Raw genomic sequence first — 14,011 nt, forward strand, 5'->3', positions numbered from 1 at the left:
CAGAGGACTCCAAAATGTACAGCTCTAGCAAATGAAGAGACAGCAAACAAGACTGGGAAGGAGCAACCAGCAGGGTAGGGGGAGAAGTAGATGAGAGTGATGTCCTGGTGGCTGAAAGAAGAAAGTTCCAGGAGGAGAAAGTGATCTCCTGTGTCCAGTGCTATAAATGAGACACGTGACGCCAGGACTATAGATTGACTATTGGATTTAGCAACATGGAAGTCCTGGTGACCTAGATAAAGAGTGATTTCTTATCAAGGGGTGAGGCTCTGATAGGAGTGGAACCCAGAAAGAAAAGAAAGAGAGAAATTGGCCTGGTCTGTTGGGGTGAGGCTCCGGCAGGAGTGGAACCCAGAAGGAGAAGAAAGAGAGAAATTGGCCACAGGGAGGAGAGCTAATTCTTCTAAGGAGTTTTTCTATAAAGAGGAGAGGTTCTCTGTGATGGAAGGTGAGGTCAAGGGAGGCATGTTCCTGTGCAGATGGGATGTTCCAGGGAGATCGTTGGAGCCATGTTATAGAGATGAGTATGGATGGAATCTCATGAGCACAAGAAGGGGTTGACCTTGGCTCAGAGCAGGGGCTGTACATCCGAGGCACAGGGGGAGAGGCAATGTCCTCAGGCACAGAGGCAAACAGAAGCTTGGTGAAACAGGAAGCGAACACTGCAGACCCCATCAAGATCATACAATGGCAATACCAGGTGTGGGACCCATTGGCTATTCTCTTTGAGGCAAGAGCCCTCCCATCATGACCCTGTTTCTACTTCTCTCCCCTTTTTCTTCTCTGTTGCTTATGGGCCATGCATGAGATTTTAGTTTGTTAGGGCTTTTCCTTTCCTTTTTTTTTTTTTTTTCTCTTTTTCTTTTTTTTTTTTCTTTTTCTTTTCTTCTCCTTTCCTTTTTTAATTCTTCCTCCTTCCACACAGAAACTTGCAGAAAAACATTATACAGAAGGCCATATTTGGACCACTGGAAATCTTAATCCCTAGAACTGCTAGTATTTTGAAAACTATAAAATATTTTGCAGAAGCTGTTTTTTAAATTTTTTATTGTTTTAATTTATTTTTAAGATTTTATTTATTCATGAGAGCCACAGAGAGAGGGAGAGACGCGGGCAGAGGGAGAGGTAGGCTCCTCACAGGGTCCATCCCGGACCCCGGGATCACGCCCTGAGCCAAAGGCAGATGCTCAACCACTGAGCCACCCAGGCATCCCAGAAGCTGTTTTTCTTGAAAGGGCCTTCATATCATCTCTTTTAATTCCAAAATGGAACAGAACTACCTAAGAAAGAAGAAGCCAGGTGTTTTAAGGGAGCAGATAAGAAATTAGGCATCAGCCACAGTTCTGCCACAGGCAAGCTGTGTGGCCTTGGAAAGTTACCTAACCACTCTGAGCAGTAGTTTCATCATCTGGAGAATGAGGACAGCACCAGCTTTGCGGACTGTTTTAATAATCACGTTCATTAATATTATGAAAGCACCTCCTGAAGGGTAGACATATATCATTAATGATAAAAGATCATCTTTTTTTTATTCTCTTAGTTTTGCAGGATTATCTTAATGCAAGACAAAATGATGTCATGGAAAACTTTATTCCTCATTGAAACTTTTTCTACTCATTTATAATATGAAGCTGCTAGATTAGATTTCATGGTTTGAAAATGTGCGTGGTATACACATACATGCAGTTTTGTCATCAGTTGCTGGCGCCAAATAACTTTAAAATACTTTCTCCTTTGGAGCCTAAGATATTTCTCTCCTTGTTTAAGATTTCCATGTGAATCCCCAAAGTGACTCTTAGGGCCTGCCTCTAAATGAATTTCTCACTCAAAGTCTTCCTGATTTTTTGCTTCTTTTTACAGCATAACCCCGAACTAAATGAAAACATCACTGGAAATTTCACTTACGTCATCGACAAGTTACTTCCAAACACCAACTACTGTGTATCTGTTTACTTTAAACCTAGAAATCTGGGAGCAGTACATAGATCTCCAGTAAAATGTATCCTCCTTCAGCCTGGACAAGAAACAGGTATAGGTTTTTAAAAATTCATGTGTTGCTTTTACTCTGCGAGAAAACTTAGTTAATGAAAATAATCTGAAAGTCATAGAGCACGAAAGGTATTTCTTCCACTGACATCACAGAGATGTGTTCTGTTGGTCAGTCTCTACTATGACATGGAGTCATTTTGAAGGCGCCATACCATCGAGACAGTCACATATCTACCTTTAAAAAGTCAGATCCTCCTGAAGTAGAAACACTTCTATTTCAGGGAATCAAGATGAAATTCAGTTCTGAGTGCCCTTCACTTGGCCATTATTCAAGCCAAGTGCTGGAGGAGGCAGGGTTCCTGGAAGCAATTGCACGCAGAGGTATCAGAGGCTCAAATTATGGTCGTTGAGTGTGGCTCCTTGATGTGGCCTGGCTCGCAGGAAGGTTGGCGATAGCTCCAAATGGAAGGAAAACTCACCAGTGTGTGTGAGATAGTCCCTGACAACGACTGAAAAGTCCTCTGTTTCAAAAGCATCAGAACAATAAACAGTGTAGTCCGTGAACCTTCCCCCAATGGAGAAATCTGCAGTGAGAACAGTCAGGCTTAGGAATATTCACTGCTGATTATTGGCCTAGGAAGTAACTAGGTCTCTAATTGTTTCACCAAAAGTGAATATCTCCACGGAAGAAGCCTTTCTTAATTTCCCCATGAGAGTTTCTTTAACCTGCTGACTTACCACATTAGGGACAAAATAAGCCAAGAGAAGGAAGCAACCGTAAGTGGTATAGCTGATTTGTGGACTAAGTGAACCACACTCCACGGTGCCTGGTGCCTGGTGGACTAAGGTGCTGGGTCTGATTTTACTACTCTCTGTTTCTCAGCATTGAACGATGCACATTTATTTGAGATTTTTGAGATTTTATTTATTTATTCATGAGAAACACAGAGAGAGAGGCAGAGACACAGGCAGAGGGAGAAGCAGGCTCCATGCAGGGAGCCCGATGTGGGACTCAATCCCCAGACCTCAGGATGAGGCCCTGAGCCAAAGACAGATGCCCAGCCCCTGAGCCACCCTGGCGTCCCTGCACAGACCAGTCTTAAAGGAAATAAAGTATCTCCTTTAAAGTATCTTTAAAGGAAAAAGGCCTTAGCTTAAATCATTATTATAGTGTCAGTTAAATACGAGCAAACCTAAACTTGCATATAAATTCAGTATGCCTGTATCTCTTACAAAAATGTGAACCCCAAACACATTTACATATTTATGTCCTTGGACCAATTCTCCAGCTTCAGCTGGGTGTCCAACGATTCCATTCATTTCTGACACTCTCTGGAGTTAACGCAGGTCCCCACAGGTGAAGAGGCTAAGTCTCTCAGGACTGCTCCCCCTTTAAGGTACCAGCTCCAAGTCTGGCCACCCAGACTTCTGTCTGAGGTGGCTACAAATTCAGAGCTCCCCACAACCTCCCTTCTGATTTAGTAGTGCAGGAGCTTCTGTCCCCTGGAAGTCACGGGGCACCACCCTCCCAATACTTCCATGTGTTCACCAACCTAGAATCTCTCCAAGCCTGACTATCCACAGTTTCTATTAGGTTTCATTACATACACAGGATTGATTAAATCATCATCTGTTAGTGATAACATGCGATCTCCAACCCCTCCTCCCTTTTCCAAAAGTCAGTGGGTCCAGAAGTTCCCACTCTCTAATGACTAGGTTGGTTTTTCATGTGACCAGCCCCCATTCTGGAGCTATCCAGCACTGTCCTGGACTTACCTCATTAGCATAAACTCAGATATGGCCTCCCAAAGACACTCATATCACTCAGGAAATTGATACTCTGTGTCAAGTACCAGGAGCAAAGACCAGATATTTTATTATTATTATTATTATTATTATTATTATTATTATACTGTGATCTTATAAACAAAACCCCAAAACCAGTTGAATGGACAAATTATTTTTCTCCCCTACTCATAGAATACTCCTGTACTCCATTTGTGTGGGGGTGTACCCCACATGGAGCAATCCTCCCGCACCAGCTCAGAGTCCTACAATCTAACTCAATTCTGACGCCATCTACCTGGTGTTAGAGACTCCACTCACAAGACTGCCCCCACCAACACTTCAAATGCCAGTTGCAGGTCAAAGTTGTCACCTCGGTGTCAGATTGAAGATTCTCACGGCCCCCTCCGCGGGTCTGATAATTTGCTGGAGTGGCTCTCTGAACTCAGGAAAACCATTTATTTACCACATTCCTGGTTTATTATAAAATGATACAACTCAGAAACAGCCTAGGTGAAAGAGCTATAGAGGGCAAGGAGCCTCTATGCCCTCTTAGAGCACATCACCCTCCTAGCTTCCCATCCCAGAAGTTCTCAGAACCCGGGTTTAATGCAGACTTCATTACAAAGGCAAGACTGATTAAATCTTTTGCAGTTGCAATTAATTCACCCTCCAGTCCCTTTCTTGCCCCCAGAGGTCCAGGGTTGAAAGTTCCAACCCTCTAATCTCCGGTCAGTTCACCTGGCAACCAGCCTCCATCCTTAGGGGCTTTCCAAAAGTCATCTCTTTAATAGTAAACTCAAGTGTGGTTGAAGGGGCTTGGTTATGAACAACAAAAGACACTCCTTTACCTTCCTTGCTCTTATCACTTAGGAAATTCTTAGGGAACTTCAGAGCCCTATGCCAAGAATCGAGGATAAAGACCAAAAAAAAAAATATATATATATATATATATATTTTTTATTATAAATCACGAGATCACCAATAAGAGACTCAAATTGGTAACATGACATGACAGACAGGGATTTGCTGAAACCCAGTCCCCATCTGGAAGACGAATATACGACTGACCTTCTTTGAGGTTGACATGTGATGATTAAGTTTCTCCCCTGACTTTTCTGTTTCACCCTCTAAGAAATGGTCACGCAGCCCCACGTTGTCATGTCATCTCATTGTCACTTGGTGTGAACACATCCTTTTGCATGTGAAATCAGCCTCCTTTCTTGTATCATTACCCAAGAAGACCACCTGGGACCAGTGTTAACTTCCTCAGACTCGGAGATGAACATTGCTATCTTAGGGGGTTACTTATCTGGTGGGGGGAGTTCAGTCCAGAGATCTAGAGAAATGTCTCCACTCTGTTCAAGTCCTAAATCAACTGGTTGGCTCTTTCAGGAAGCCTTCGAAGGAAAGCTGTGTTCAGCCATTTGACAAATACTTATTTGGAGATCTACTCTATGCTGGATTCTTTCATAGATGCTTGGGAGACGGCAGTGAACAAAACAAATAAAACCAAACATTCCAGACCTCGTGGAGCTTATGTTGCCGTAGAGAGATGGAAAAACAAAATTTAAAAAGCAACTTGCAGTCAGAAGGTTGAGATTTTCCAAAAGGAATTTCGACAAGAAACTTATGGGGGCCTCAGTAGGACAGAGCAGGTTCTGTGGAGCCCTGGTGTGGCCAAAGTCCAGCCTCAGAATGACCCAGTTATTTCTTTCACACGAACTCTTCTTTTCCGTGTCTTCCTGTCTCTAGGGCATCCTGTTAAATAACAGACCTTCAAGTAAATTTTAAAGATCTAATTAGCTCGATTGAATGATTCCTGAATGGGGTAGCATCCCATCTAGCAAGTAGAAATGAGCCCCCAAAAAACAAAAAAAACAAAAAAAAAAAAAAGAAAGAAAAGAAAAGAAAAGAAAAGAAAAGAAATGAGCTCCAAAGGGCTGCAGAGAAGGAAAAGGTTTTTAAAGGCAGGACAAGGAAGTCAAACAGAAAAAAGGACTTTGGAGTGAGGTCACCTCTCTTTGGGGGACAAAAGGGTCTTATTCTAGTAGGTGGATTACCTCATGGTGCTGAGCGGGAAATTCCAGAATGAGCAGTAAAGATCACAGTCCTGGGGAGGGTTGAAAATGCAATCAGTTATGAAGCCCCAGTAGTGGCTGCATGGGCCAGGCATAAGTGACTTCATTTTGGGCCTAGGGTTTTCTTTTTCTTTTTCTTTTTCTTTTTTTCTTTTCTTTTTTTTTTTTAACAGTACTAACAGATGGCTATGGAGCATTTGAGATGTGGCCAGTATGACCAAGAAGCTGAGTTTGATAGGGTTTTGTTTCATTTTTTTATTTTTTTTTTTCAGTTTTGGTCATATAAATTTAAGTAACCACGTGTGGCTTATGGCTACTGTGTTGGGGAGTGCAGTCATAGAACATTGTTAGACTAGAAGACATTTTACTTTGAAAAATTAAATCTGCCACTTTTACCCTTGGAAAAATATGTATACTCGGATTCCTTTCCATTCTATTGTATTGAATGATAGTTTTTCTAACATTGGCTCCTTTGTGTGTGTGTGTGTGTGTGTGTGTGTGTGGTGTGTGTGTGTTTTAAGATTTTATTTATTTATTCACGAGAAACACAGAGAGAGAGAGAGAGGCAGAGACACAGGCAGAGGGAGAAGCAGGCTCCACACAGGGAGCCAGATGTGGGACCCGATCCCAGGACTCCAGGATCACACCCTTTGATACCTCATTCCACCATCAGCCCAATGGTGATCTGTGATCATTTATTGAATTTATTTCGAAATAAAGTCATTTCATTTTTCATCAACAGAGTCATCAGAATCTGCCAAAATAGGAGGAATAATTACTATGTTTGTAATAGCGGCTGTCATCGTAATCACCATAATAATACTGAAACGTGTTGGTTATATATGCTTAAGAAATCATTTCCCCAAAGTTTTGGTATGTAGTCTTTTTTTTAAGTTCTATCTTCATCTTTTATTTTAATTTAAGGGTTTTTATTACACTTTCAAATATTTTCACAGCAGGAAAATATCCCATTTTCTAAAAACACCAAGCTGTTTTATCACTGAGTGATCCCCAAATATATATATGTACCTAGACTTCCGTTTTCTATCTGTTTATACTTTGCCCACATAATATTCTTAATGATCACATAGTATTCCATTGTCATTAGTGTATTTATTATCTTTCCCTTAACCATTTTCCAACTGTAGGGCATTTGAAATGATTTCCTTTCTTTTCTTTTCTTCTTTGGCCTTTATGAATATTGTAACGTGTTTAATTTTTTTATAAAGTTTGGGCTACTTCAGTGGAACATGTACACAAAGTGGATTTATCTTATAAAAAGATAAAGGATTAATTTACAATGCCAGTGGTGACCAGTAAGTACACACATTTCTCCATAGCTCTGCTGATGTTGACTAATCATTTTTACGACTTTGGTTCATATAATGTGTGTATAAAGGTCACCCACAGTTGCTCTCATTCGTGTTACTTTAATTACTAGTGAAACCAGCCATTCTGTGTGCCTTCATTTTTCACTCTGTCCTTCCCAAAGTACATGCTTTCTGCTCGGGACCCTCAACCACTCAGACAAAGCTTGGTATTGATGTTACATATTTCCAAAACCTCCTCGTGTCCTTTGACACGTTGACCCATTATTTATCATTTTCTCTGTCCGATTCCTGTCTCTCTATATTTGTTTTATAATTTTTCATCCAGAAAGATCTCATTTTTCTACGTTTGAACTCATTTCGCCTTTTTCTTCACACGTTTTAACAACCACATATTTCAGTCCTCTACAGTCGATAAAATAGTACTCTTCTTTTTCTCATCCTTATTTGTTTGGTTTGGGTTGGGGGAGGGATTGTTTTTTGGAGGGGGATGCTTTGGGAAATTTTAATTACAACTGGTATTTGAACCCAGCCGGCATCTGGCTGTGCTGTACTGCATTTTATCCACACTGTAATCCTTGCAATTCAAGAATGGACTTTTTTTTTAAGATTTTTTTTATTTATTTGAGAGAGAGCACGGATGTGAACACATAGTTGGGAGTGGCAGAGGGAGAGAAAGAATCTCAGGCTGATTCCCTGCTGAGCAGGGCGCCCAACTCAGGGCTCAGTCCCAGGACTCCGGGATTACAAACTGAGCTGAAACCAAGAGTCAGACACTTAACTGAAAGAGCCACCGAGGCACCCAAAGAATGGATATTTTTTATCCTTGGTATAAAATATCCTTTGGAGTCTTTTATGTCAGCAGCCAGTTGCAGCGTTATCTCAACCTAAATCCACCTCATCCTGTCTGCTGTGTATTTATTCCTTTGGCCTTGAGGTTCTAAGCGAATCCTACTCCAATTCATATTTCTCATTGCAGCCTTGAGATAGACCTGTAGCACCACACCCATTTCCTCCTAGATAAATTCTCTGCCTGAATTACCTAACTGGTTACTAATCCTCCCCCCAGATCTCCCTGAGTTTCTCCCCTTCCTAAGATTCATCCAAATTATATGCTAATTATATATATCCCTGTTATTTATTGTGTTGACCCAAGTACTGAGAGGAGGTATTGGTAACTTCTGTCTTTCCAGTATTCCTTCATTAAAAATTGTTGCTCTGTGTCTAAGTAAAAACTCTAGGAATGACAAAACAAACACTTAATGCCTAGTGTATTTGTTTAATCAAGAATACACGTTGCAAGATTTTTAATGGCATCTTTTTTATTCTTTTCTCTTTGGTTCTTTTTTTGTTTTGTTTTTTCGCATTTAACAAATATTTATTGAGTATCTACCATGTGTCCACATGTTCTAGGTGCTAGGGATACAGAAGTGAACAAAACAAACAGAAAATGCTGCCCTCGTAGATTTTAAAGTCTGCGGAGTAAGGGCAGAGACAATGACAGTTTATAGATGATACAACTGGTGAAGTAAAAAATTCACATGAATCTAGAGATAAATTATTAGGATTAATAAGTTTGACAAATTTGATATGTACAAAATAATATCAGTATGAAAATATATAAACATGGACCTGCTTTTCAACATCCAAGACATATACATATCGTAGCGTAAAGCTCTGTGAATTTTCACAAACTCAATGCACACATGTAACTCATGCCTAAATCAAAGAGAACATAATCAGCCTGCCCAGAAGTCTCTCTCCTGACACCTTCTAGTAAGTACCCCCCACCAAGGATAACCATTATCCTGATCACTAACAGCATAAATTTTGAACTTTTTGAATTTATAGTTAAGTGGAATCACAGAGTTTTTTTAAAAATACCGTTATAGGGGCACCTGGGTGGCTCATTCAGTGAAGTGTCTGCCTTTGGTTCAGGTCATGATCTCAGGGTCCTGGGATGGAGTCCTCATTGAGGCTCCCTGCTCAGCGGGGAGTCTGCTTCTCCCTCCACCCCTCCCCCCTGCTCATGCTCACTCCCTCTCTCTCACACACACTCTCAAATGGATACATAAAATCTTTTAAAAAATTGTTTTGATAATAAAAATAAAGATACCATTGCAATAGTAATAAAATTACTCTTAAAACATTTCAGAAATCAATCTAATAGAAGATATTACAGATCCTTTGTAAAGAAAATTATAAAACCTTATCAAAAGACTTTAGCAAAGATTTGGTCAAGTAGAGAACCCAGAATCAGACCCACACATATGGAAACATGACTAATGATGAGTAGATATTGCCATGGGGAAAGGATTGGCTAGTCAATAAATATATCTATATGGGAGAATATGAAATTGGGTCTCTCCCTCACACCATACACAAATATCGGTTCCAAGTATATTAAAGACTAATGTGAAAGACAAAACTGTTAGAGTTTGAGAAAGCACCATAGGAAATTCTGTGTGACCTTGGGTAAGGAAGATTCCCTCAGACATAAAAAAAAAAAAGCAGGAACCATAAAGGAAGAACATCAGTACATTTTTGTTATATTACATTAAAATTAAAACTTTCTTTTCATCAAATGCCATTGAGGTTGTAGAATAATAACCCACAGGCTAGGGGGAAATATATGTAACAAATAATGATAAAACAAATAATCAACAAACCATTAGCATCCAGATTATATAAAGAGCTCCTACAAATCAATAAGAAAAAAAATGAACAACCCAATCGAAAAATTCACCCCAAGGCTGTGTTGGGTAGGATAGAGGAAGAGCAGGTTTGTCAAACTGAGCAACCCAGATAGGCATAGGAGAATAGAGAAGAAGACAATGCGGAAGACGATTCCAGGTTGATCACCTCCTCCCCATTAGCTTTATGGTCATGAACCTAGAGCAGAATCCACCAACACGGCAAGACTCAGCCTGCCTTGTATTCTCCATAGCTCACCCCGCTCAACTGTATCCTGGCAGTGCTTTGTTCTAAGAGCTGTGATAGAGCGAGCTCTAGTCTTGCCATTCTCACCCCTGACTCTAGGGATCTCCTGCCTCCTTAAGACCCTCTCTCCAGTCCAGGGGGCTGTGACCCCGATGGAATCGGCTCCCTTAGAGTCTCTCCTCACCCACAGTTCCTTGGCATCCTTTAAGAATGTCTTGACAGCCCAGAATCTAACTGGATGGGTACTCTGACATGCAAGAAGCAGCAAGGGGAGCACAGTAGGCAGGAGTAGAAGCCAGAACCTCGTCTCTGCTGCAGGCAGCCCACCTAGCTTGAAATCCAGCCTCCCCCACTCACTATTCATGAACCTTGGGTAAATTGCTTCACCTCTGTCTCATTTTCTCATCTGTAAAATGGGGATAAGAATCGTGAGCCTACTTCGTGGCATGGCTGTGAGGGCAAAATGCATTATAATGAGTAAGCAGTAGGACCAGTGCCCAGCAAATAGTAAATACTACATAACCGTTAGCTCCTATTACTGATTCTGCTGGCATCATCACCGACCGCCATCCTCATCTCTGTGCAGTTACTGTCATTGAGCTATGTTATGTCAAAAAGTAAAAAACACTTACAATTGATATTCTCTCTCTCTCTCTCTCTCTCTTCTTTTTTTTTTTTTAAGAATTTTTATAACTTCTCAACCTGGGTATTCCCTGAGATGCCACCATTAGAAACAGTGGCTTTCGTGGAGGTGATTCACGTTAACAGGAAGAAGAAAGTGTGGGATTATAATTATGACGACGAGAGTGACAGCAATGATGATACAGCAACCCCTCAGACAAACGCAGGTGGCTATACCATGCATGGACTGGTGGGCAGGCTTCTGGGTCCAGCCTCTGCCTCCTCGGCCACCCCGGAGGACTGCATGGAGCCGGACGCTGAGGAACCTGACCCGTCGGAGCCTGACACTGACATTGACACTGAGCCCCTGGTGCCATCTGGGCCCAGCCCAGGGCAGTCAGAAGGCACAAGTGGGGCCTATGAGTGCAGAGGGAAGCAGCTCCAGGACCCCATTACCGAGGAGGACAGCTGGTCCACTGGAGGGTCTGGGGACAAAATTACCTTCAATGTAAACCTAAGTTCTGTTTTCATGAGGGTCCTCGATGATGACTTGGAGGTCCCTCCAGGGCTACCAAGTTTTCCAGAAGAGACATACAACCTACAGGAGTCCCACAGACTGGAAACGAGTTCGCTGGCGGCCAACGGGGAAGGGACACAGCCCCTCTTCCCCACCCCCTCTGCAGAGTGCCAGTGGCCTGAAGATGTTCTTTCTGATGAAAGTGACAGTTCTGAATCAGATGTTGACATCGGAGATGGCTATATAATGAGGTGAACCCCCAAATATTTCCATGGACTGACAGATACCTCCAGAGTTTCCCTCCATGCACTGTCACTTGCTCCTTTGTGGTTTGCAAGTGTTCCCGCAGGGATGGTGTTGGAGACCAAGGTGGGCGCTCAGGGTTCCTGGTGATGTCGTCTATGCAAAGTTCATGCAAATTACCAGCCTGGGAGGAGAGTCTGGAATTCTAGGACTATTCAGCGCAAGTCCCATTGTTTACATGTCCCAAGTGATGCACTTTGAAGGGGAAATGCCCTGTCCAGTCCCTTTACTCTCCTGCCTTTATGTTTCTGCATCCTATCTCCCAGAGTAAGGAGCAGGCTTCCCTGGGGTTTGCAGGGGTGGTCCAGGGCCCTACAAGATTTCTGGGAAATCATGAAATTGGCCAGGGTGGGAGTGGGGAGAGAAAAGGTAGACGCTCAGCGTGGTTGATAGAGGGAGCAATCAGCAGTGTTGAGTCCAGCAGGCTCAAGGAAGGAGCCAGAAGGCAGGCCAGAAAAGAGAAGGAAGGGAAGGTAGCCAGAGAGAAAGGAAGGGGACCTACAAAGAAACAAAAGCACAGGTTCCAATTTGGAAATAGGGAAGGTCCTGCCCAGTCTTGGGCTCCTCCCAGATGTCACATTCTGTCACCTACACTCAGAGAATTGCACCCCTGGCCATTTGTCCAGATGGCCTCAACTGGAGTCTGGAAGAACTCCAGTCTGGAGGAAGACAAACTCACACACAGAAATAACTCTAGCATCTGGCAGGTGACTAATAGGAGACATTTGCATGAGGGAGAGGGGTAGAGACTCAGAGCCAAACTGTAAGATTAAAAAAAAAAAAAAAAAAAGAGTGAGAGAACAAATGCAAAATTGTTTCAAGGTCTTCAGAAGAAATTAGGCATAAAATTCCGGGAGATCCTATTTAACAATTTAAGAAGCGCTGTGTGCACTGATTCCACATGTCCTGTGTGTGACCACAGTTCCTGTGGATGGTGGGGAGGGGGAAGGGAAGTCCCAGAACATCATGGAGCAAACCAGATAAGAACTGGGACTCAGGTCTGACTCAGCTGCTATTTCCCTGTGGGACCCTGGGTACTTTGCTTTGCCTCTCTGAGCCTGTTTCTTCATTTAGGAAGTAAGGGGATTGGACTAGGTCATCTCCAAGATCCTGTGGTGCTAGGAGAAATATTCAAACTACACAGGGTTGAAGACTCCGGTGAAGGTGCTGCAACCCTGAGAGACCCCTCACAAGGTGAATCAACTGTGTGGGACCTCCTGTCTCGCTCCCTTCGCCCCAAGAGCCAACTTCTCAGCCCTTTCTTCTAGATCCATCCCAAAGGGGAAAAACAATTATGAGTCCTAGTTCAAGGACTTTGAAGAGACTACTATTTCTACAACTGTTCTCAGTAGGAAAGGGACTTTGTCGTGTAGAGTCCATTTCTCTGCCCTCTAAGTCATCTATCATATTTTGAAAGAGTTCCAGAGTGGTCCTTTGGAATACCCTTTATATGGCTGCTTTTCTGTGTGTGTTTCCATTTTGTATCCTGGTCTTCAGTGGGTGAAGGATAATAAATACTTTTTAATACATACTGGGTAACAGTGTTCAGAGTAGTTTCTCATGAGAGTGTAAATAAAATAGGCAAGCCGCTTTGTGGTCCTGCTGGCATCTCTAGGGTTAAACAAAGGTCCCAGTGTGTGCCAAGTGGAACCAAGGGAACGCTCCTCTCCCCTGCTGCGTTCCTGGTGGAGCATTCTAAGGTCAGACAGCAAGTAGGGCACTGCATCACTCTGTACTTACCCAGCTCTGGGTTTTCCAACCTCACCCCTGCCAAAGCTTTGAAAGGGGAAATTAAATCTTTCTCAAGCATTCCTGACAGAGAAACGAGTTTTTGCCCAACAAATGACTGGTTTTGTGGCGTTTATCCCTGGGTGGGAAGGGGTCATGAGGACCCTTTTCAACTGTCTCTGCTCACGAGCGTGCTTTAAAATCAACCTATTTGCAGGGACAGGGGATCATAGTGGAAAAAAAAAAAAAAAACTTGGGCAGTACTGAATGGGTGTCAAGAAAAACCAGCACCACCCGTAACCCCGGAGAGAAGCTCTGGGTGGGCGTCCCAGTGTGTTTATTTAATTTGGAAAAGCATGCCTTTAATGTTGGGGGGCGGCGTCCCCCAGATCCGGGGCACACTGTATGTGCAGTTTCGCAACCGTTTTCCTACCGGTGTTTTCCACCCACGAGATGTGGGGAAGCCAGGTCCCCTCCCTCCGCGTCTCCCCTCCTCCAGCTCCCGAGCCCCGCCCCCGCTCCAGCAGCCCCAGCCCGGCGCTAGGGCTCCGGCCCGGGGGGCGGGGCCTGTGGGGGGGCGGGGCCTTGGCGGAGACTGGGTCTCGGCAGAGCCTCTGTGGGGGCGGGGCCTCGGCGGGGGGCGGGGTCTCTGTGGAGGCGGGGCCTCGGCGGGGGCGGGGTCTCTGTGGGGGCGTGGCCTCGTCTGGCCCCGCCCACCG

The 14,011-nt window shown here is 43.4% G+C and overlaps 1 protein-coding gene across 5 annotated transcripts in view; it reads left to right on the forward strand.

Moving 5' to 3' along the window:
- The window catches only part of IFNAR2 (interferon alpha and beta receptor subunit 2), a 31,276-nt gene extending 18,173 nt beyond the window's left edge, over positions 1-13,103 (forward strand). For 4 of the 5 annotated variants that reach the window (XM_025449765.3, XM_035709467.2, XM_025449766.3 and 1 more), the window contains 3 exons: positions 1,861-2,029; positions 6,598-6,728; positions 10,806-13,103. In XM_025449765.3, the coding sequence (XP_025305550.1) occupies positions 1,861-2,029; positions 6,598-6,728; positions 10,806-11,516 (1,011 nt within the window). In that variant the 3' untranslated portion in view covers positions 11,517-13,103. The remainder of the gene's footprint in view (positions 1-1,860; positions 2,030-6,597; positions 6,729-10,805) is intronic. The other variant, XM_035709468.2, reaches the window with a different exon arrangement.
- Positions 13,104-14,011: the final 908 nt, after the last annotated feature.

The sequence above is a fragment of the Canis lupus genome, chromosome 31, assembly GCF_003254725.2.
Source record: "Canis lupus dingo isolate Sandy chromosome 31, ASM325472v2, whole genome shotgun sequence".
NCBI classification, from domain to species: Eukaryota; Metazoa; Chordata; class Mammalia; order Carnivora; family Canidae; genus Canis; species Canis lupus.